This window comes from Capsicum annuum, chromosome 2 (assembly GCF_002878395.1).
Source record: "Capsicum annuum cultivar UCD-10X-F1 chromosome 2, UCD10Xv1.1, whole genome shotgun sequence".
NCBI lineage: Eukaryota > Viridiplantae > Streptophyta > Magnoliopsida > Solanales > Solanaceae > Capsicum > Capsicum annuum.
In genome coordinates, this window is record NC_061112.1 from 135,203,875 (window position 1) to 135,227,238 (window position 23,364).

Below are 23,364 nucleotides of genomic sequence, written 5' to 3' on the forward strand. Positions count from 1 at the left end.
TTTTAGTAACGACGAGAGCATATTTATACCTAAAATATGACGATGAATATATCTTTATTATTTATCAAAATTTAGAGATATATTCATTCTTTTTTTCATATATAATGTAACAACAAATTCTAGAGATGCAAGGGTAGGGTGTGGGCGTTGGTGTAGCGGAGGCAGAATGGTCAAGGGATAGGATTTTGGGGCGTTGAAAGAGTTGGTGGAGACAATAAGCATAGAATGTCATTTATATTTTTTTTTTCTTTTAATTAAGAAAGCCATCTTCATCATTTCTAAGAAACTTATTTAACGAAAAAATAATTTTTAAAAATTTCGTCCAACCAAAAATAAGAATAAAAAATATTTTGGTACGTAGCAAACGCGGCCTAAAAGAAAAAGGGGCGCCGACAAGGCCAATTAGCAAAGTTCAAAAAAGTAGTGAAGAAACATGACCATCCATGGCAATGTCCATAAAAATCTCTGCAAAAAGTAACTTTCCCTTTACTCCTAATAGTGAAAAATCATTAGATTCAAGATTTGAACCAAAACAAAAAAAATAAAAAATCCATCAACTGTCTTCTCTTTGATAGCTCCAAAAGAATTGAACATATACATTAAGTCAATTTAAAATCTTGTAAGCATGCTACTGCTACTGTCACTATTAGTAGCATTCACACTCTTTTCTCCAACCCCATTTGTCCATTCTCACTACAACTGGTCACCTTCTTCTTCCTCCACCTCCTCCAACTTCCAATCCGAGTGGCGTCCCGCACGCGCCACCTACTACGCGGCCGCTGACCCACGTGACGTTGTGGGTGGCGCGTGTGGATACGGGGATTTAGAGAGAAATGGGTATGGTAAAGCTACAGCTGGGTTAAGTACTGTGCTTTTTGATAAGGGTCAAATCTGTGGTGCTTGTTTTGAAGTGAGGTGTGTGGAGGACTTGAGGTGGTGCATTCCGGGTACTTCCATAATTGTCACTGCGACTAATTTTTGTGCACCAAATTATGGATTTGATCTAGATGGTGGTGGTCATTGTAATCCACCTAATGCACATTTTGTGCTTCCCATTGAAGCGTTTGAGAAGATTGCTATTTGGAAAGCCTCTAATATGCCCATTCAATACCGCAGGTTCGTGCAGCAATTAATATGTCCATTAACTTAGTACTTACCGTTTCAATTTGTTTGCATGTTTTTGACTTGACACGAAGTTAGAAAAATTCTAAAAAAAAATAAAAATTTAATCTTGTGGTCTCAGACTAAACACGTGGAATGTACCAAAATGACTTTTAATTTTTGTGATTTTAAACATGACAGGTGTAAATTGAAATTAATGAGCTGCCAAAAATGGAAAGTTACACAGTAAATAGGAAAGTACAACAACAACAACGGTAAATAGGAAAGTAAGACAAATAAATTGAAAGGTAGTATTACTACTATTATTTAGCATTAGAATGAAATGGAATTGGAAAAGGGAAATGGATTTATTTTCATATGGTTAGATAATCTAGGATTGAGGTTTAGTTGTTGTATTGATTTTACCCATTTATGGCGAGAAGTTCTACCAACTGTCAGCTAAAACATTCTCTGAAGTAGTTTGCTTACAACTTAAAAATATTAAGTTCTTACAGCTGTAGTTGACGGGACCGTAAGGAGAGGTGATTGAAATTCTTGAATATCTAATGGTAGGTGAAAACAAAAAGAAGTAGCTGAAGGGCATTTACTGAAAATTGAAATGAAATTTGAAGAACGCTTAGGACAGTTATTAATGGAAAAAAATAGACATTACTTACTGCTTATGAAAATACGAAAAAAAGGACGGTGGAAAAGGAAATACAGATGAGAAGTATTAAGGGTCCTAAAGCTTGGAGATGTTAATGATTGTAGCCAGCTTATGAGGGATTTGGGGATCAATATATTAAAAGGGCAGCTGGGTGCACAAAGCATCCCGCTTTAACAAGTCTGGGAAAGGGCCGCAACCAAAGGGGTGTGATGTAGACAATCTACTCTAATGCAAACAAAGACAGCTTTACCTTTGTTCTAGGCTTCCCTTGGGATCAAATATTAGAAACAAAACAAAAGACTAGACAAATATTAACATGTTTATGGAGCCACATAACTTTGATTTCATTGGCTTTTTTCTTTAGCAAGTAATTCGAATGGATTATATGGAGGGAGCTGTTGCAGTTCCACATCGGTCGGTTAAAGGGTCCTTGGTCTCCTTATGTGGTCTTGGGCAATCCTCCCCTCATGAGCTAGCTTTTGAAGTTGAGTTAGACCCAAGGTCCATTTCTTTATCATGATATCAGAGCTAGGTCCACCCAATTCATTTGTTTCCGATATTGAGCCCCCCATCTTATATTGTCCACCCTCCAGATGTCCAGTCCTGGGCGTGCGGGGGTGTTGGAGTTCCACATCGGTGGGTTAAAGGGTCCTTGGTCTCCTTATATGGTCTTGGGTAATCTTCCCCTCCTGAGCTAGCTTTTGAGGTTGAGTTAGGCCCAAGGTCCATTTCTTTATCAGGAGTAATCTTTTTTTCTTATATTACGATATGCATGTGAGTTAGGCCCAAGATCCATTTCTTTATCAGGAGCAATCTTTTTTTCTTATATTACGATATGCATGTTCTATATCAGAAGAACTGATATCTATGATGATCATTTAGTATTTGTCTGACCTTTGCAAGTGGGGCGACATAAGGTCGACAATCATTTTAGTCTATGAGATTGACATTTGAGCCATATTTATTATATATCTGAAGGTAATTCCATCCACCACAAGAGAATATGTCTCCGCATAGTCAATGACAGACCTTTGCGAAAAACCTTGTGCCACAAGTCGTGCTATATATCTTACGACTTCACCTTTTGCATTTCGCTTTCGCACAAAAATCCATTTGTACCCCATGGCTTGACACCTTCAGGTGTTCGGACTATTGGTCCAAAAACTTCACGTTTTTCAAGTGAAGTCAGTTCCGCTTGAATTGCATCCTTTCATTTTGGCCAATCATTTCTCTGTCTACATTCATTAACAGATTTTGGTTCCAAGTCCTCATCTTGTTGCATTATTTCAGTAGCAACATTGTAAGTAAAAATATTGTCAACCACAATATTATTTCGATTCCACTTATTTCTCATCGAGACATAACTTATTGAGATTTCTCTATTCTCATTAGTTTAAGGTATTTTAACCTCCTCAGTAGTCTTATCATTTGTTAGATCTTGAGGCTCTTTTTGAGCAACTGCCATTATATCGTGATCATTCTGATCATTTATTTCTTTTTTTTTCGAGGATTTTTATCCTTGGAATCAATCGGTCTGCCACGTTTCAAATGTGGCTTAGACTTATTTGCATTGACCAATTGTCCTATCGGGACATCAACTCGAACTGGAGAATTTGCAGCTGGAATATAAGATTTAGTAACCCTTGAATTGTTAGTAAATGCATCTGGTAGCTGATTTGCAACATTTTGTAAGTAAATCATCTTTTGAACCTTTTGCTCACATTGATTTGTTCGAGGATCTCCTCCAAATGAGATAGTGATAACGCATTCCAATCTATCTCATGTTTCAGCTGCTTATTTTCTCCCCCTAATGTTGGGTATACTGATTCATAAAAATGACAATCGGCAAATCTTGTTGTAAACAAATCTCCTGTCATAGGTTCCAAATATTTTATAATGGAAGGAGATTCATACCCAACATATATTTCCAATCTTCTTTGGGGTCCCATCTTTGTACGTTGTGGTGGAGCAATTGGAACATATACTGCACGTCCAAAAATTTTAAGATGGGAAATATTTGATTCTTGACCAAAAGCCAACTATAATGGGGAGAATTTATGTTAACTGGTTGGCATTATGCGCACAAGTGTTGCTGCATGCAAAATAGCATGCCCCCATGTTGAAACATGAAGTTTTGTCCTCATTAACATTGGTGTAGCTATCAATTGAAGACGTTTGATCAATGATTCTACTAAACCATTTTGAGTGTGAATATGAGCAACCGGATGTTCAACTTTTATTCCAGTTGACATACAATAATCATTAAAGGATTTAGATGTAAACTCACTAGCATTATCAATACGAATAGTCTTTATTGCATAATCTAGAATTGTGCTCTTAACCTTATTATTTGAGCCAACAATCTCGCAAAAACCATATTGCGAGTTGATAATAAGCACACATGTGACCATCTTGTAGATGCATTTATCAAGACCATATAATATTTGAAAGGTCCACACGAAGGGTGATTTGGCCCACATATATCACCCTGTATACGTTCCAGAAATGCAGGGGATTCAATCCCAACCTTAGCTACTGATGGTTTAATAATCAACTTTCCTTGAGAACAAGCAGCACAAAAGTATTCCTTTGATTGAAGAATATTTTAATTCTTCAAAGTATGTCCATGTGAATTCTCAATAATTCTACGCATCATATTAAAATTGGGATGGCCCAACCGGTCATGCCAAATGATAAAATCATTACGATCTGTAAATCTTTTATTTACTATGACATGTGATTCAACCGTACAAATAGTTGTATGATACAATCCAGAAGAAAGTGCAGGTAGTTTTTCATGCACAAATTTTTCTCCATTTTTTATTGTAGTAATATAAAGATTGTCAATCTTTCCTTCATTTGCAGTCTCAATGTGATAGCCATTTTGGCGACTTAACAAGTTTCTTTGAGACTTACTACAATATAATGCATTATCAATGGCCAATATTGTTCCCCCGGGTAGTAATAAGGTTGCTCTTCCAGAGCCTTCAATTAAATTTGTAGTACCGAATAATGTATTAGCATGAGCCATTTTCATAATCGTAGCACTATTAAGAAGAGACATATCTCCATTACTCATCTTGGAGTCAATTGAAGATTGAGAAAATTTTATTATCTTCACAAAATGAAAATACATGATAAGAAATGTGAAATCTCACAATCTTACAATAAAACTTAAATACTCATTATTTTTTTTTCCTTAAAATGTAAAAACAGCATAATGGAAAAACATGCTAAAAACAACACAATAAAAGAACATTATTTATTTTCCCAATAACTTGATCAAGATTTAGTTTTGGTCTCCAAAGAAGTCTTCAACTTCTAAATGAGTTATAACATCAAGGCCATCAAAATCATCATCTTTCAAGACCAAGTTTGCCTCAACATTGTCATCATATTTTTGTGAAGGTCCTGTCTCATCATCATTTTTGAAAGTCAAATGTGACTCAATTCGGGCATTAGAAGAGGTCCCCCTTCATTTTTCTTTCTTTTGCAAGATTCTTGATAAAGCCTAGCAAAATGCTTAGGTGCCCGACATTCATTCTTCCAGTAGTCTTTCATGCCACAACGATGACAATTATCTCTTGAAGGATTGTTTTGGGGACCCATTTGGTTCTCCCTTTTTTGGTTACCACCGCCACGATGATTATTATATCGTCCCCTGCCATTGTCACGTCCACGCATATTATTATGACCCCGGTCTTGACGTTTTCTGGCTGGCCATGTGCTTGTACCCCATTTGCTTCTGGTAGTGCAGCAGCTCTAGTGGGATGGGCTTCATGATTTTTCATCAAAAGGGCATTGTGTTGCTCAGCCATTACAAGGCATGTCATGTCAAACTTGTTGAAGCTTGAGTTTGTGGCACTTGATATCTCCGGAAAAACCTACTTGCCATGGGTTTTCGATGCGAGATTCACCTAGCTGCCAAGGGTCTTAGTGTTATTATTACCTCGGATAATGCAGCGTCGAGTCAGGACAAGGCCAAGGCTATGATTTTCCTTCGTCATCATCTGGATGAAGGAATACTTCTGAAAGCCTTTTTCACGGTATTGCTGCTGCAATATCACATTTGTGGCATGAAAAGTAGTTAGTGTTTTTTCCATCATGTCCTCATCATTTATAGTTTCCCCACATAATTTCAATTGAGAAATAATCCTGAATACAACAGATTTATTTTCAACAACGGTTTTAAAATCTTGAAACCGTAAGTGCATCCACTCATAACGAGCTCTAGGTAGTACTGTGGCCTTTAGGTGGTCATACCTTCCCGTCAAATCAGTCCACAATTCAAGTGGATCTTTCACTATAAGGTATTCAGCCTTCAGTCCTTCATCCAGATGATGACGAAGGAAAATCATAGCCTTGGCCTTGTTCTGACTCGACGCTGCATTATCCGGGGTAATAATAACACTAAGACCCTTAGCAGCTAGAATCTCAGCATCGAGAACCCATGACAAGTAGTTTTTTTCAGAGATATCAAGTGCCACAAACTCAAGCTTCAACAAGTTTGACATGACATGCCTGGCTGAGCAACTCAATGTCATTTTGATGAAAAATCATAAAGCCCGTCCCACTGGAGCTGCTCCACTACCGGAAGCAAATGGGGTACAAGCACATGGCCAGTCTGAAAGACGGCAAGATCGGGGTTGTAATAATATGCGTGGACGTGGCAATGACAGGGGACGATATAATAATCATCGTGGTGGTGGTAACAAAAAAAAAAAAGAGAACCAAATAGGTCCCCTAAACAATCCTTCAAGAGGTAATTGTCATTGTTGTGGCATGAAAGGCCATTGAAAGAATGAATATCGGGTGCCTAAGTATTTTGCTAGGCTTTATTAAGAATCTTGCAAAAGAAAGAGAAATGAAGGTGGGACTTCTTCTAACGCCCGAATGGAGTCACATTTGACTTTCAAAAATGATGATGAGGCAGGACCTTCACAAAAATATGATGACAATGTTGAGGCAAACTTGGTCTTGAAAGATGATGGTTTTGATGGCCTTGATGATATAACTCATTTGGAAGTTGAAGACTTCTTTGGAGACTAAAACTAAATCTTGATTAAGTTGTTGGGGAAATAAATAATGTTCTTTTATTATGTTGTTTTTACATTTCAAGAAAAAAAATAAGTATTTAAGTTTTATCGTGAGATTTCACTTTTTTTATTATGTATTTTTATCTTGTGAAGATAATAAAATTTTTCCAATCTTCAACTGAATCCAAGATGAGTAATGGAGATATGTCTTTTTGATAGTGATACAACTCACACTATATTAAGAGAGAAGAAATATTTCTCTACTTTAATGATGAAAATGACTCATGTAAATATAATATCCGGTAGTACAGAGTTAATTGTGGGCTCTGGAAGAGCGACCTTATTACTACTCGGGGGAATAATATTAGTCATTAATAATGCATTATATTGTAGTAAGTCTCAAAGAAACTTGTTAAGTTTCAAGGTTATTCGCCAAATTGGCTATCACATTGAGACTGCAAATGAAGGAAAGATTGACCATCTTTATATTATTACAATAAAAAATGGAGAAAAATTTGTGCATGAAAAACTACCTGCACTTTCTTTTGGATTGTATCATACAAGTATTTGTATGGTTGAATCACATGCCAGAGTAAATAAAAGGTTTATAGATCGTAATGATTTTATCATTTGGCATGACCAGTTGGGCCAACCCGGTTTTAATATGATGCGTAGAATTATTGAGAATTCACATGGACATACTTTGAAGAATCAAAATATTCTTCAATCAAAGGAATACTTTTGTGCTGCTTGTTCTCAAGGAAAGTTGATTATTAAACCATCAGTAGCTGCTAAGGTTGGGATTGAATCCCCTGCATTTCTGGAAAGTATACAGGGTGATATATGTGGACCAATTCACCCTTTGTGTGGACCTTTCAAATATTATATGGTCTTCATAGATGCATCTACAATATGGTCACATGTGTGCTTATTATCAACTCGTAATATGGCTTTTGCAAGATTGTTGGCTCAAATAATAAGGTTAAGAGCGCAATTTCCAGATTATTCAATAAGGACTATTCGTGTTGATAATGCTGGTGAGTTTACATCTTAGTCCTTTAATGATTATTGTATGTCAACTAGAATAAAAGTTGAACATCCGGTTGCTCATGTTCACACTTCGTGGTCCATGACATTTGAGGTCAAGCTCTATGCTCTATTTCTAGCATTCAAATATTAAAATGAACTACACTGTTTTAGAAGAATGTTCCTTCCTGCCTAGAGTATGAGCTTTTATTTCAAATACTCCAACTGCTAACATAACATAGACTTCCAAACTGTATAAAATGCCTGCAATCTTCTTACTGTATGTATGTTTATGAGTCTTTGAGAAATATCTTTACTGTCCTGATTAAAAAATTCCACCAACGAGAACTTTAGGGCTATTCATTTACTTAATAGTGGTTTATGTCCATATAGATATAGCGATACACTTGCTAGAGTTATTCCAAGTCTCCATCCACCAAATGTGCACCTTTTGTTATTATGGAGTTCCATAAAATTTGGTATAAGAATTAGATGTCCTTCCATCCAAGAAGCACCACGAAAAGATTTGAGACTGATTACACAATCCACTTTCAACTGTGTTTTCTTTCCGCTTGGCCATTCAGTACAATTTTCTGCAAATTTCTTGTAGCTCATCCCAAAAGAGGCTATATATTTGGTAAATCAACATGTTTATCTGCCTTTTTAATTCGGCAATGCACGTGATTCCCAGAATTCTGTTGTTGAATGAGTTCCTGTATAGCATCTAACCATATGCTTTGTTTCTTAATTCTGAACAGAATAAAGTGCAGAAAGGAAGGTGGCGTTCGATTCACTATTGGTGGCGCTGGAATATTCTTGTCCGTTCTAATCAGTAATGTTGCAGGTTCAGGTGATATAGTGGCAGCAAAAGTTAAGGGTTCAAGAACAGGCTGGCTTCCTATGGGTAGGAATTGGGGCCAAAATTGGCACGTTAATGCTGACTTGAAGAATCAGCCGCTTTCTTTCGAATTGACTAGTGGTGATGGGGGCACCTTGACATCTTACAACGTAGTTCCAAAGAACTGGAATTTTGGCCAAACCTTTGAAGGCAAGCAGTTTGGGTCTTAGACTCTTGCCAAAATTGTATCTATTGCTCATCTTTCTTTTGGATTGCCCAAGATTGACTAGCAATGTTGGGGCATTTTTGTTCGAGTTCATGTTGGACAAGTGACTACCCGATGTAATTGTTGCTGAGCAAAGCTCTGCGATTGTGTTGTATGTTAGTGTTCATTTATTCCTTGTGAACATGAATGTAATCAGAGAAGAAGCTTGCCACTTGAGAAAGCAACGCATCAAGCAATTGTTTTGCCAGTCAAATGTTGCAGAACCTGATTCAAAGTTGTTAGAATTTAGAATTGTTGCTTGGTACGTTATGAATGTTGCTCTTATAATTTGATGAAATCTATGAGCACATTCTCATGAGTCATGTGTCCTCCTGTGAAATAATGATTTACTTATAAAAAGGAGGCAAATGGTTCCTTGATATTATAGATTATTTTGTCAAATGATCAAAAACAATATCCCTTTTTCTTGTCACCTTTATTTATTAATATTTGTTTCAAGCATCCAGTGTACAAAACCAATCCGTCTAAACCAAATTCGCAATGTCTAAAAGCTGTGGTTTAGCGTTCTCTATTGGCATCATTCCTAGGACTCGAAACCTGAGACCCCTTTTTAAGGGTTCTCTATTGACGTCATTCCTAGGACCCAAAACCCGAGGCCTCTTTTTAAGAGTGGAGGAACCTTTAGATCTTTGGTGGATTGCTATCAACTTTAAGTGCTGCATCAACGCCACAAGGTTATGAATAAGACATGTTACATAGTAGGCCACATTGTTTTCCATTCATCATAGCATCCAAAGCTCATTTCCCTTTTGTAGTTTTTTTTCTGAGACATGCCATATTGCTGTCCTAGTAACAAAGGCTTGAATAAATTAGAAATCAAGACAGGCAGATCACGCATTTTTGTCAGTTTTAGAAGTCAAATCAAGGTTGCATTAGGACTCTTATAGTTTAAAGAACTGGCAAGACAAGTAGATATGGAGAGGATTAACATTCACTTGGTACTATCAAAATGCAAGATGGCAAAAATGATTATTTCCAATAAGTTCACAGCATTATGAAGAAGAAAACTAGGCACAACAGTCCACTTGATGAACTTTGTATATATCTCGTACAGCTCATTCGTTGGCATCTTCTCTTGTTATATTTCTAGTTAGCACGGAGTAGCTTAATGCGCCATGTTATTTTACAGAGCCCCATAGCGGAAAAAATAAAAGGAACCAGGGATTCGATATGGAGAACACTCTCTTTCTAACCTTTTGTTCATTTCTTTCTGTTGTCCATTTTATTCCTTTGGCAGCCTCAACCCCGTCATACCTGAGTTTCCTTCAGTGCTTAACCACACATTCAGATCCATCGGACCACATATTGTCAAGAGTGTATACTCCAAACAATTCCTCATATAAATCTGTGCTACAACATTATATCAGAAACCAGAGGTTCAATAGATCGACCACTCCAAAACCGGACATTATCTTCACTCCATTACAAGAATCCCATGTTCAGGTTGCTGTCATTTGCTGCAGGAAAACTGACAAATATCTAAAGATCCGAAGTGGAGGGCATGACTACGAAGGCATTTCTTATGTCTCCAACATCAGTTTTGTTCTTCTTGATATGTCCGACCTGCGTTCAATTGATGTAAATATCCAAAATGAAACAGCTTGGGTCCAAGCTGGCGCACTTCTAGGCGAACTTTATTACAAAATTTGGGAGAAAAGTAAAATTCATGCCTTCCCAGCCGGAGTTTGCCCAACTGTTGGTGTTGGTGGACACATAACTGGAGGAGGATACGGTAACCTGTTAAGAAAATTTGGGCTGTCAGTTGATAATTTGATTGATGCGCGCATAGTAGATGTTCATGGTAAAATACTTAACAGAGAATCAATGGGAGAAGACCTGTTTTGGGCAATCAGTGGCGGGGGTGGTGCTAGCTTTGGAGTGATATCGGCCTATAAAATTAGGCTGGTGAAAGTTCCTGATGTTGTCACTGTTTTCCGGGTGGTGAGGACCGTTGAAGAAAATGCAATTGACATTGTTTACAGGTGGCAATTCATTGCAGATAAAATAGATAACAATCTCTTTATAAGGTTAACTCTAAAACCTGTTGATGAGAAGCAAAAAGGAACTAAGACAATTACAGTGACATTTGTAGCATTATATCTTGGAGATTCCAGGGAGCTTCTATCTATCATGGATAGGTATTTTCCTCAATTGGGTTTACATATCAAGGATTGCAAGGAGATGAGTTGGATAGAATCTGAGCTTTTCTGGGCAAGTTTCCCAAATGGAACACCGCCTGATGCATTGCTCAACCGAAAGCCAGGAGCGAAGTTTCTGAAGCGCAAGTCAGACTATTTGCGGAAACCTATTCCCAGGGATAAGCTGAAATCTATATTCGATAAAATGATTGAATTAGGAGACACAGAGTTGGTATTTAATCAATATGGTGGAAGGATGAATGAGATCCCAGAATGGGAAACTCCATTTCCCCACAGAGCAGGAAATATATTTAAAATCCAGTATGCAGCAAATTGGGGGAAAGAAGGAAAGGAAGCAGAGAACTTCTATTTGAACCAGACCAGAGTATTGTACAAATACATGACTCCTTTTGTGTCAAAATCCCCGAGATGTGCATTTTTAAACTATAGAGACCTTGACATAGGAGTTAACCATAATGGAAATAACCGCTACATAGAAGGCCGTGTTTATGGACTGAAGTATTTCAAGGACAATTTTAATAGATTGGTCAAAGTCAAGACGCTGGTTGATCCAGATAACTTCTTCTGGAACGAACAGAGCATCCCTCCTTTAGCAGCATAAAGTACAAGTATAGGGGCAATAAAGGCATGGTGATGTCTGAGAAAACTTGAGGTGCCATATTTCCACAAAGCCATTTCATTTTGGCCCATTTCTTTCTGTTGAAAGATTAGTTTTAGAGACAACATTCTATGTAACTGGTATTTGCAAATTTCCTTTTAAGCTGAATCAAGTTTGCTTCAAGGAACTAAGAAATGCAAGCAACACATACATTTCTCAAACATCTTAATAAACCTCAAATAGAATCTGCAGTTCTCTACTTGACTAAAGTTCGTAGCTCTGGCTCATAAGTATATAGCAGGAACTCAAGTGTGATTAAGCTGGATCGTGCAACTAGTTTCCTAGAATGTAGTTATGTAACTGCCTATAAACATACACGTCTTGTATTTCAGTGAAACATCTCTCGGAGTCCACTTTAGTTCATTAACTACAGAACTAAAATCTAAATTGTATAATCCATCTATTACTCAAAAAAAAGAAAATCAAAACTTGAGAACTGTTCGCCTGTTTCATTTTTTGAGGAGTAAATTTTCATTAACAAAACAGTACCAAGAAGGTACTAAAACGGGTTACTCACCTGCATGCATTTGAAGTATGCATGTAGTCTAATCATATAAAATCACGAGAATTACCAACAAATCGATGATACATGAGAGCAAAAGGATTCTCCAATGTAAGATTTCAAAGTAGTTGCATCAAGTATATCAAATTACAGTATAAAACTCAAGCAACTCAGAATTTCCAACAAATAGCAGAACTTTAAATACCTTTGGCTCTGAAACAGACAACCTTGGAATTAATATTAGCGGCTTACCTTTCACTGATACAAGAGCAATTCTGTATAAGGTGTCTGAGGTCAAATTTATTCAACAACTTGACATACAGTTGCTTGGCAGTTAGCAGCAACTAATCACTGAGTAGAGATTAAATCTAAGGACCTGCATTGCAGGTGACAGCAGATTGGTCAAAATGAATATAGCTATGAAATTTTCAGCTCATACTTCTGCTTGAATAAGAATTTAGACATTCTAATTAGTTGGATGTTTGAACTACACTATCAACAATGATTTTGACACAGAATACCAGGTATCTAAGATGTATTAAGTCTGAGGGCCAGTTCAACTTGATGGGAAAGGAATAAAGGGCAATCTTACCATATTTCACTAGCTCTGAAAAAGAATTAGATCAAGTTTGTACGAAATGCGAGAGGAAACCTGAGTATAGGTGCATTTCATCGAGATAATAAAACCATCAAACATCTAGCAGAAAATTGATGTGAATCTCTTTACATGTTCCTGTTGAAATTTGCTGTGAGACATTAGGGGTTTCTTTGCTCCAATATATAAGTTATGTGAGTATCAGTAATCCTACAATTGAAGAAAACGGGGGCAAAATAATATGAACCTCATTTTTTTTTTATAACGGTGGTGTCCGGGCCAACTTGCGCACACCTCGACTAAATCCATGGGATACTTGCCACCTCCCACCGGCAACAGGTACCAGGTACCAGGTACCAGGTAACTCTGTCCACCGAGGCTAGAATAGATGGGAAGAAAACACCAGTGTTAGTGTTTGTCTCTGCTGGGAATTGAACCTGAGACCTCATGGTGCTCATCCCAACTTCATTGAACCACTAGGCCACACCCTTGGGTGCTAATATGAACCTCATTATGAACTACCATCAAAAACTTCTTCCCACTGATCCTCGGTTGATGAGTGCAATGACACCCGGTAAAGAATCACATATAATAATGAAATCTCTAGCAATTACAAAACTAATTCTATTACCCCAACTACATTACAACTTCTGATTAGATTCTATAAGCAATTCATTTAGCATTACATGAACTGCAGCGTCATATACAACCCCGTGATAATGCATTCCATCAGCCGTACAACGAGCTCCACATTTATTACTCAACGCATGAATGTCCAGCAACACAAGGGGGCCACCAGATTGATGAAGCAGCTTACTGCTATAAAGCTCATCCGTATAAGCTTGCCATAACACATCAGTCATCTTCTCTCGCTTCTCATTTGTATTCAGCATCGAGTTTATCAGCTTTGGCATTCCCAGCCAAAAGAAATTGGGTGAACGAACTGACACTAAATTCGTGCCAGCTCCATCATTAACAAAATCTGAAGGTACTGATAACAGCAATACCACCAAATCCCCCAACAACTTTAGGGAAACGCCATAATCAGTTGCATTATTTATTTGTAACATATCCCATAGCCCTGCTCCAATCACAAATACATCAGGATCACTCTTTTTCTCTTCAAACCCGAGAACCAAATCACTCAAGTTACTCACATAAGGTGCCCAAATAAAATCCAACTTCATCCCAATCTTATCAATAAGTATGTTATAATCACTATGCCTCTTAAACAAATCCTCCCTAATCATCTCCATTTCACTTTCCCCTAACAACAACCCCAACAAAGAAACTACAAATAACCTTGCCTGTGAATCCCCAGCAACAACAACCCATGACCCATTAAACAAATCTGAAGCATTAGACTTTGTCAACTTTTGGAAATCACATTGAACAACAGCAGGTTCAGTCTCAATCCACTTCCAAGATTTCTCACTATTGTTCTCATTATTCAATTCTTGAAAATCAAATGCTACATGGTGAAGTAAGGAAATGCAAGAATTAAGATTTACAATAGATGATGATGATAAGGGTAATGAACCTGATGAAGAAAGGAAAAAAGGGGTCAAATGAACACAAACAGCAAGGGTAATAAAGATGGCACAACTGAAAAATAACATTCTGTTGCGGCTCAAGTGCCAACCTGCCATACCTACAGGCACAAAGAGTACAAGGAAGGCAGCCAATACTCCCAATTGAATGACACCCCACATTATATCTCTGATGCTTACTGTTAAAGCATCCTAATTTTAGCAGCAAATTATATGAAACAACAAAAAAAGAGCTCGTTTTTGTCTTCCCTTGGGGTTTAGAAATAGAAAAAGATTGGATCTTTGACAGCAGATTTTTCAAGAACTGGAGAGGTGGATGACAAGAGACCTTCAAGAATTGGAATGTTGAATATAATTGAATGGTATAACAAATGTCCTATTGCTGTTTTTGGGAAAGAAATCGGATAAAATATTTTGGAAGTTAAAAAGGGTAATAAATATGGTAAGAATACTATCCGGATAATAGATGTTTAAAATTCAGATATAGGAATTGAAATTGCTCTTTTGTTAGAAAATAATTTACCTTCTTTTCGAACTTACTTCGCACCAATAAGAGTGAGTACCGAATATGATACAACATGTATTTGCCATTTGGAGTTTAGGAAAGAATAAAATGGACGCATATAAAATAAAGTATAAAAACGTTTCACATCAAAAATAAAAAAAAGTACTAAAAAATAAAAATGCATAGGCAAGCTAGCATAATATATACATCACAGCTCATGTAACCAAACAGACAAAATGAAGAGATTTTCAATGCAATCTTGGAAGTTCAGCCCAATCAGAGAATATACCTTTGGAAGATCAGATTCTTGCATGCATTTATAAAAATAAAGCCCAGCATGTGCCAATTACCTATCACCACCCGATCAACAAATTAAATTTTGAAAAGAGAGATATCAAAGGATGAATTGCGTCTATTGGATTTCTGGGCAAGCCCATTTTGCATGAGAGTCAAAATTGCTCTAGCTGAAAAGGGTGTGGCTTATGAATCTCATGAAGAAGATTTATTTGGTGGCAAAAGTGATTTGCTTTTAAAATCCAATCCAATTTATGAGAAAGTTCCAGTTTTGTTGGACAATGGGAAGCCAATTGTAGAGTCCAATAACATTGTGTATTATATTGATGACAAGTATTCTCCTAATCCTTTGTTGCCTTCTTGTGCTTATGCCCGCTCTCGAGCACGTTTTTGGGCTGATTTCATCGATAAAAAGGTCTAATTTTCTTCATCTAATTACTCCCTAATAAGTTTTACATTATGATCGATTATTTTAATATGTTATAGCCGGTAAACATGAATTATTTCTCAAGGTTAGTAATCTCAATTTCTGTGGATGATGATGGATTTGCAAATGTCCTCGTTTAGGCCACCGGTTAGACTTTATCTACATTTTAAAAAGTTGTGGAGATATAGTCATTGGATCCGACAAAATATTGTATTGTCAATTTAACATCCAAAATATTTTATGTTATTTCCATGTACAAAATTTGTATATTAAAACCCAACATTTTGTCATAAATTTTTTAGATTGCTCAAAAGGAATCTTTAGATCTCGATCGTCCATAAGTTACAAGATGAATTAAAAAGGTAATTTACTAAATAACCATCTTAAAAAGAGCTAACTGGTAAACAATTGCATGTACCTAGTACTCCCTCCGTCTCAAATTTTCTAATTTGATTTTTCATTTTACTTGTCTTTTTTCATTAATCAAGAAGAGACAATTTTTTTCCCATGTTTTACCCTTTGCATTAATTACTTTTTCTTCAAATTAAAATGTAAAGATTATTTAATAGGGATATTATGGTAAACTAGACATGTTATTAATTATTTTTCTTAATTAATGTGTCGTCTCAATTTGGGATGAGTAATTTGGGACGGAGGGAGTAAGTATTCTATAGCATTGAACTTTTAAATAAATGTTCTCATTGTGTCCGGTCAACAAGGCAACGTAAAATGGGAAGAACATATATATTCTTTTTTGTCATATGATACATTATAATTCCATACCAAGTGCTAGTTTTCTTTTAACGTTATTCGATGTGTTTGAGGTGCAGGTATTTGAAGCAGGAATGGGCATATGGAGGAGCAAAGGTGATGAACTAGAAGTTGCAAAGAATGATTTCATAGGAATCTTGAAGAAGCTTGAAGGAGCCATGGGTGACAAGGATTACTTTGGAGGAGACAACTTTGGGTACGTTGATGTCATAGCAACTGCCATGACATCTTGGTTCCATGCTTATGAAGTATTTGGAGGTTTTAAGGTTGAACAGTTGTGTCCTAAATTTGGCTGTTGGATGAAGAGATGCCTTAAGAGGGAGAGTGTTCTAGTGTCCTTCCAGATCCTGAAAAGGTCTATCAGTGTGTTGTCATGCTTAGAAAGATGCATGGCATTGAATAGGACGGGTTCTGTCGATTCAATCGCACTATATACATTTTAAAAAGAATAAAAATAAATGTATACGTATAATAAAGTTATAATAATTCTGAACTCGCGAATTCTATTACTTAGGATTCGAGTCTTGAGTCAGTATGTGCTGGATCACTCGATCCTGCTTGGTTTTTTAATTTTAATTTTTCTTTCTTCCTTTGTGATTTGGGCTTCAAGTTCTCTCTCATACTCTTTCCATGTCTATTTGAGCTTATATTTATTATGTCACAATAAAATGTATCATTTTATGCAAAAATGTACCATTAGTTCTTCCTAGAATCATTCCTATGTTTACTTTCAGTACAACCTCTCTGGAGTATGATCTTTTCTTTTAATTTTTATTTTTTTTAAAAAAAAAAAGGGGTGGGGGAGGACAGATAAGCGTTTGGCCATGGAAACCGAATGTTTTCTAAAATAAGTGTCTCACATGTCAAGAATGGACCTTGGGCCTAACTCAACCTCAAAAGCTAGCTCATAAGGGGAGGATTGCTCAAGTCCATATAAGCAAATCACTAGTCTATTTTCCAACCAATGTGGACTTTTACCCACTCTAACACCCCCCTCACCCCCAGGCCCAACTGGCACTGGCACGTGGAGCGGGAGCCCAAAACGGGGATGGACCTAGCTTTGATACCATGTCAAGAATGGACTTTGATTGTAACTTAACCTCAAAAGCTAGCACATAGATGGAGTTGTGTTTGATTATAGCTTCTGTAAATAATATAGTTATTTGAAACTGAAAAACGGAGTTTGAGTGTGTACCTAATTCCAAATACAACCAATTTGCGAGAATATACTTCGCTTCGAATATTAATAAAAAATAAAAATAAAAAGTAGTAGTATAAAACCTCCCTAATAAGTTCAAATGTACAATGAGTAACAGATCAGTTATATGCTTATGTTGCTAGAGGATCTAAACTGGGCCATTCCCTGCTGCTTTGGGCCTTGCTCAACTGATTTTAGTGTTCTTTTTCTGTCAGTTCATTGCTTTTGATCATGTGCTTTTTAGCCATCTTTTGTTTCTTATATAATAATGGATGATCCGCCAAAACATTTTGTTCATCATACAGATTGTACCGTGTGTATAATGTATATGCAATTATTGATTGTCAAAATAATAATTGCCAAGTGATCATGAAATCAATAATTTCAAATTATTAATGATGCTCTTCGTAAAAGTAGCATATTTCATATTTCATATAAACACATACTAGACATGAACATGTAACAAAGCTCTTGTTTAATTTATCCGAGTGCACTTTGGATTCATTTTAGAAGATATATAATTTAAAAGATATAGATAAAAATATAGAATAAGAAAAGAAGCCATTATTTTGGACTAGAAAGAAGAAAAGGAAAAAAAAAAAAAAAAGGTGAGTAGAGGCAAAGAGTAAACTTTAGTAATCTATATCTATAAAGTTTTTAGGCATCCATAGTATGGTTGAAAATTTTGCACAAGTCCATTCAAGTGAAAGCAATAAAATAGTAGCTAGTTAGTATATAGACAGACTTGTAGGAATTAAGTAGCTAGGGTGCCTTCTTCAAAGAGAAGTGAAGTTTTATAAAATTACAATTTATTTTGATGTTATATTGCAATATTTGCACCCATAAAAACATGCTGTCATGTTACCCTTGTAGGTTCCCTATAACAAGCTAGAATGAATTAAAGTGCTTAGTTCAACATACACTTATGTTTTTTAAAATCTAGAATTATTATAATCTCACTCATATCTATATGAGGTAGATAATCTTAAGATTTGATGTAGATTTTATCTATTTAAGTTAGTATCCACAAACAAATATTTTACTAAACAAATTTAATTCCAAATTTTACAATCGGATATCTCCTAGCTAATTCGATAGCCAAACGACCCTTTAGGACTCTATGAGCTTCGAGAATTTGGAAAGAAAATTTCATGTTACTAATTCCCAGGTTGTTGATTTGAGTGAGAATGAAAGGGAAGAAGGGGTGGGGGTAGGGTGGGGGTGTTTAAGCTAATGCATTAATATGGACTCAAGTCATCAAAATCTTGGAACAAAGTGTGCAAATCGAGTCAAAAGGATTAGATCAATTTTAAAATCATTTGACAAAAAACATGCATGCATGTATAGATTTTGGTGATGAGATGGATATTAATTTCAAAGTGTTATTGGTTTGGGGCAATTGTCAAGCATGTCTCCTAGCCATTGTCAATAAGGTGAAAACCAATGTGTTGGTGTCAATGCATGTTTCAAATAGTAGCATGTGGACATGACGCCTTTGTAACAGACCCTATTGTTAAATGCCCATAAAAATCAATCAATATTAATTAGGTGATGCCTATGGATCTTGACAAAAAACTCATGTGGATTTGTCCCAAGTGGTCAATATGTTAGGTAGTTTTTAGATATAACTCTTGACCTTTGTTCTCTACATACAAAGCCATCCACATGACATGCTCTTGTGTCATTTCTTGCCTTTTTCTAATTAGACCTCTACACCCTTATCTTATACACTATATCTATCTAAATTATATTGACTTATCCATCATTCTTCACATTCATTGTGAGTGGTCTTATTATGTATCTAAAATTAAAAGAATTAGAAATATGGGATAATATGAAATAGTACTATCTGTCCTTGTCAATTGATTTAAAATCCTGAATCTGCTTCCTTGTATTAATTCTATGAATACTACAAAGCTATAGGCATTAGTTTTATAATTCATAGATGATTTGTTGTTAAATAGTCCGCAATAACTAACACAAGTTTCTTATAATCCTTCACTAATCTATCATTAGATACTAGAGTCATCAATATGGGTCAGGTCTATTGGGTCGGACCGATCCAACCCGTAAATTGATAGAGTTGGGCTATGAATTTTTTAGCCCGTTTAAGAATAAAGTTTTTTAGTCCGGCCTGTATAAGCCCGTTGGCCCGTGGGACTTGAGTAATATGGATTGGGCTGGCCCATGGACCAAACAAAAAATGATTAAAAAATAGAATAAAGTACTAAGAATAAAAAAACTAAAAATTACACAAATACACAACTTATGTTTCCAATATTACAAAAAATCCCAACTCCCTAAACGTATTACAAAAATTCTAACATATACACAGAATGCTATGTATATGTCGGCTATGTAATGTATATTAACAGGGAAAAAGAGTAAAGTAATTAAAAAAGTGGAAAAGAGTGTAATTACTTCGAAAAGGGTTGGTATTTATGTTATTTATACAAAAAAAAAAAGTCCAAACTCAACGTCTATTTGGGCCATCATAAATATTTAAATATTAAATATGCTTATAAAATATATAAATAATTAAAATATAAAATACTAAATTTGTAAGGAAGAGAAAATGGTTTGTTACCCCCCAACCTTTAGTCGAAATCTCAACTACACACTCAACCTTTTAATGTGACCTATTACCCCCCTGAATTTATTTTTACCGAATTTATTACCTCCCCCAGTTGATGACGTGTCACTGGACGTGACTACACGTGCCCGTAGGCGCGTCATTTGACTTTTTTTCACTTTAAAATCATTATTTTATTATTACCACGTCATTATTTTTAATAATTATTATTTTTTCTTAATAAATAATGGTTTCTTCTTCTATTCCTCTTCTTTAATGGTTTCTTCTTCTCCTTCTTCTTCTTTTTCTTTTTCTCCTTCTTCTATTCTTCTTCTTCAATGCCTTCAATGGTGCAGCTTCAATCATGAAATGCCGATGAACAGTGACGGCGCCGGAAAATTCAAACTTCCGTCGATTTTTTTTTTTTTGATGAATTTCACGTAATTCGATTCAACATTTTGATTCAACACGTTGATTCAACATTCGATTCAGCTTCACGTAATCAATGGCATTCGACTTTTTTGATTCAACATTCTCACATAATTCGAGTTCTTGGATGCCATTGAAGAAGAAGAAGAAGAAGAAGAAATGTCATTAATGAGTTCTCACTTGAACTAAGAACTTCGATTCAAAAAAATTGAAAAAAATTAAACCTTGAATTCTTGAATGAGGAGATGAGGAAGATGATAAATTAATCTTGAATGCCATTGATTAGTTCTTGGATGCTATTGAAGAAGAAATGTCATTGAACCTGAATTAACTTGAAAAAAATTAAGAACTTGAATTCTTGAATGAGGAGATGATGAAGATGATAAATTAATCTTGAATGTCATTGATGAGTTCTTGAATGCTATTGATGAAGAAATGTTATTGATGGGTTCTTGGATATCATTGAAGAAGAAATATCATTGATGGGTTCTTGGATGTCATTGAAGAAGAAGAAGAAGAAGAAGAAGAAGAAGAAGAAGAAGAAGAAGAAGAAGAAGAACTGAAAAAGAAGAAATGAAGAAGAAGAATTGAAGACGAATAAAGAAAAATAATAATTGTCATTGATGGGTTCTTGGATGCCATTGAAGAATAAGAAGAAAGAAAAATAATAATGTTAAATTATTATTATTTTTAGATTAAAAATAAAAAATGATGTGGCAATGATGTGGCATGACGTGGCGGCGCATGTATCACACCATATTTGCAATGACTGGTTGTCAGTTTTGGGGGTTTAATAATTCTACTTTAAAATAGTTCAGGGAGATAATAATTTCCACTTTAAAATAGTTCAGGGGGTAATAGGTCACCTTTAAAGGTTGAGTGTGTAGTTGGGATTTGAGGTAAAGGTTGGAGGGGTAATAGACCATTTTCACTTTAAGAAATAAAATATGTATGATGAAGATGATGTGACGATATTGAACACGTCATAAGTGTCGTGTGAGTTTTTTCTGAGGAGTTCATTATCGACTAAATATTGATATTTCTTTGTGTTTTATTGTGATCAATTAAAATAAAATTAGATTAATATGCTATTTATCTAGTTATATTATGATGTACATCAAAGTGACGCTACTTTAAGAAGGTTTTTCACAAGAAGTCAAGCTAAGGATCTTCAAGCATATCAAACTTTATGGATGAAGATAAAATCTTTGGAAGACTCCAATATAGATGACTTGAAGATATTTAATATGCTAAGTGTGTCTACCATTTAAATTAGCTTGTAATTTAAATGAAGGGTCATTTGGTCTTTCCTTACTTCTTTAAACCCTTAGTATAAATAGTCAGGTATCAGGGTTGAACCACTAGTTTTTTGGAATATTGAAGATTTGTACCTCCTTTGAGAGCTTGAAAATCCTTTGTTGATTTTCAACAATTGTTAAGGTTACTACCTTCTTGAGTATTCTAATAGATTAGGTACTTTTAATTCTCAATTAAGGGATGTTTTGGTTAGTTTCACCATTACATCTTTTGATTATTTGAATCTAATTATGTCTATCTTTCTTTATTTTGTATCTTTAATTCCTATCTTTCTTCTATTTTCTTGTTTCACATCATATTATTACTCATTAACAGTTTTATTTATTTTTCAACATCTCTACTTGGTTTAAATTTGGTGTCAAAAGTTATTTAATTCCACATATTATTAGGATTTTTTTATAAATTTGAGACTTGATTAACAAATAGCAACTTTATTTAATGTTATATTGTAAATATTTATGTAATTAATAATTTAAAATTTAAATTAAGATTATAAAAATAATATATTTTAAAAAGTGAGCTGCTCCGTGGAGGCCCACAACCCACAATGTGGTGGGCTCGACTTGTTATTTTCTGACCTGGCATGTTGATGGGCCAGCTCGGCCTAGCCAGTCAAATTTCAAAGCTCGTGTGGGTTGGGCCGACCCATATTGACAGCTCTATTAATAGAAAAATTACATAGACTAGCAACTTTAAGACATTAATTACAACTAATAACAATAGTTTGACAAAATTACAACTAATAACAAAACTAGCATTATTTTATCATTTTTTTTGAAAGGCGCGTGAAATCTCCCCATATTTTTTCAGATCCCTATTTTTACTCTAATTTACCAATTTTACTTCCCCCAACTTCCCTCTTATTTTTTTTTTTCAAATTCCGTCTTTCACTCCCACAATCTTGATAAAGATAATCTCCACTTTTTAAGGTAAGTTTCTTTTTCAGTTAATGCATGTTATTTTTTTTCATTTTATTTCTGTTAAAGTGTTTCTTGTCGCCATTTTTTCAATAGTAGTTTGCGAAAGTCATTTTTTTGGGTTCAATTTTTTATTTTTATGTTGAAATTGTACGACTTAATGTATAATTTCTTTTTCAGTTAATACATGTTATTTTTTACATTTAATTTCTGTTAAAGTGTTTCTTGTCACCATTTTTTCAATATTAGTTTGCGAAAGTCGTCTTTTTGGATTCAATTTTTTATTTTTGTGTTGAAATTGTACCACTTAATGTATAATGGATTAACATGCAAATCGTAATTGTTCATTTAGAGGAAATCAACCAAAGAATTTAGTTTTCAATGAAGTACCCTCATTTAGTCTTGGTTTAACACAAGACGAAGATTTTAACATGGGTTCTACTAATATTCTGTTTAAGGAAGGTGTTACCATTGAAGAGGTGAGATCGAAGCACCGTAACAGTCTGAAAAAGATTG

The 23,364-nt window shown here is 35.2% G+C and overlaps 4 protein-coding genes across 11 annotated transcripts; 3 read left to right on the top strand and 1 right to left on the bottom strand.

Moving 5' to 3' along the window:
* The first annotated feature begins 236 nt into the window (after positions 1-236).
* Positions 237-9,147, top strand: LOC107859638 (expansin-A13). Its single transcript, XM_016704699.2, has 2 exons — positions 237-1,116; positions 8,589-9,147. Exons 1-2 carry the CDS (start codon positions 626-628, stop codon positions 8,896-8,898), a joined length of 801 nt encoding a protein of 266 aa, XP_016560185.1. The 5' UTR covers positions 237-625; the 3' UTR covers positions 8,899-9,147.
* Positions 9,148-9,962: 815 nt separating this feature from the next.
* LOC107859640 (protein ALTERED XYLOGLUCAN 9) lies at positions 9,963-15,603 on the bottom strand. 8 transcript variants are annotated; one of them, XM_047407087.1, is made up of 5 exons: positions 13,116-15,603; positions 12,926-13,006; positions 12,526-12,649; positions 10,791-11,283; positions 9,963-10,691 (listed from the first exon to the last, which is right to left on the bottom strand). In XM_047407087.1, exon 1 carries the CDS (start codon positions 14,578-14,580, stop codon positions 13,510-13,512), a length of 1,071 nt encoding a protein of 356 aa, XP_047263043.1. In that variant the 5' UTR covers positions 14,581-15,603; the 3' UTR covers positions 9,963-10,691; positions 10,791-11,283; positions 12,526-12,649; positions 12,926-13,006; positions 13,116-13,509. The 8 variants fall into 8 exon arrangements, with proteins under 8 accessions (XP_047263043.1, XP_047263044.1, XP_047263045.1 ...); XM_047407088.1 differs by having other exon boundaries at positions 9,963-10,517; positions 10,625-10,691; positions 12,526-13,006; XM_047407089.1 differs by lacking the exon at positions 10,791-11,283.
* On the top strand, positions 10,125-12,141 carry LOC107859639 (berberine bridge enzyme-like 21). The gene has a single exon (XM_016704700.2). The coding sequence runs from the start codon at positions 10,125-10,127 to the stop codon at positions 11,712-11,714; it is 1,590 nt and encodes a 529-aa protein (XP_016560186.1). The 3' UTR covers positions 11,715-12,141.
* LOC107858244 (probable glutathione S-transferase) lies at positions 15,160-17,148 on the top strand. The gene is given in 4 exon segments (XM_047407836.1): positions 15,160-15,188; positions 15,311-15,632; positions 16,475-16,742; positions 16,745-17,148. Coding segments are annotated over 4 exon segments (693 nt in total). The 3' UTR covers positions 16,819-17,148.
* The last annotated feature ends 6,216 nt before the right edge of the window (positions 17,149-23,364 follow it).

Bases quoted from the DNA above. Each gene is read 5' to 3' on its own strand.
- LOC107859639 (XM_016704700.2), top strand. From the start codon at position 10,125: ATGGAGAACACTCTCTTTCTAACCTTTTGTTCATTTCTTTCTGTTGTC.
- LOC107859640 (XM_047407089.1), bottom strand. From the start codon at position 14,580: ATGTGGGGTGTCATTCAATTGGGAGTATTGGCTGCCTTCCTTGTACTC.
- LOC107859638 (XM_016704699.2), top strand. From the start codon at position 626: ATGCTACTGCTACTGTCACTATTAGTAGCATTCACACTCTTTTCTCCA. The intron at 1,117-8,588 runs GTTCGTGCAGCA...AATTCTGAACAG, and splicing joins ATGCCCATTCAATACCGCAG to AATAAAGTGCAGAAAGGAAG.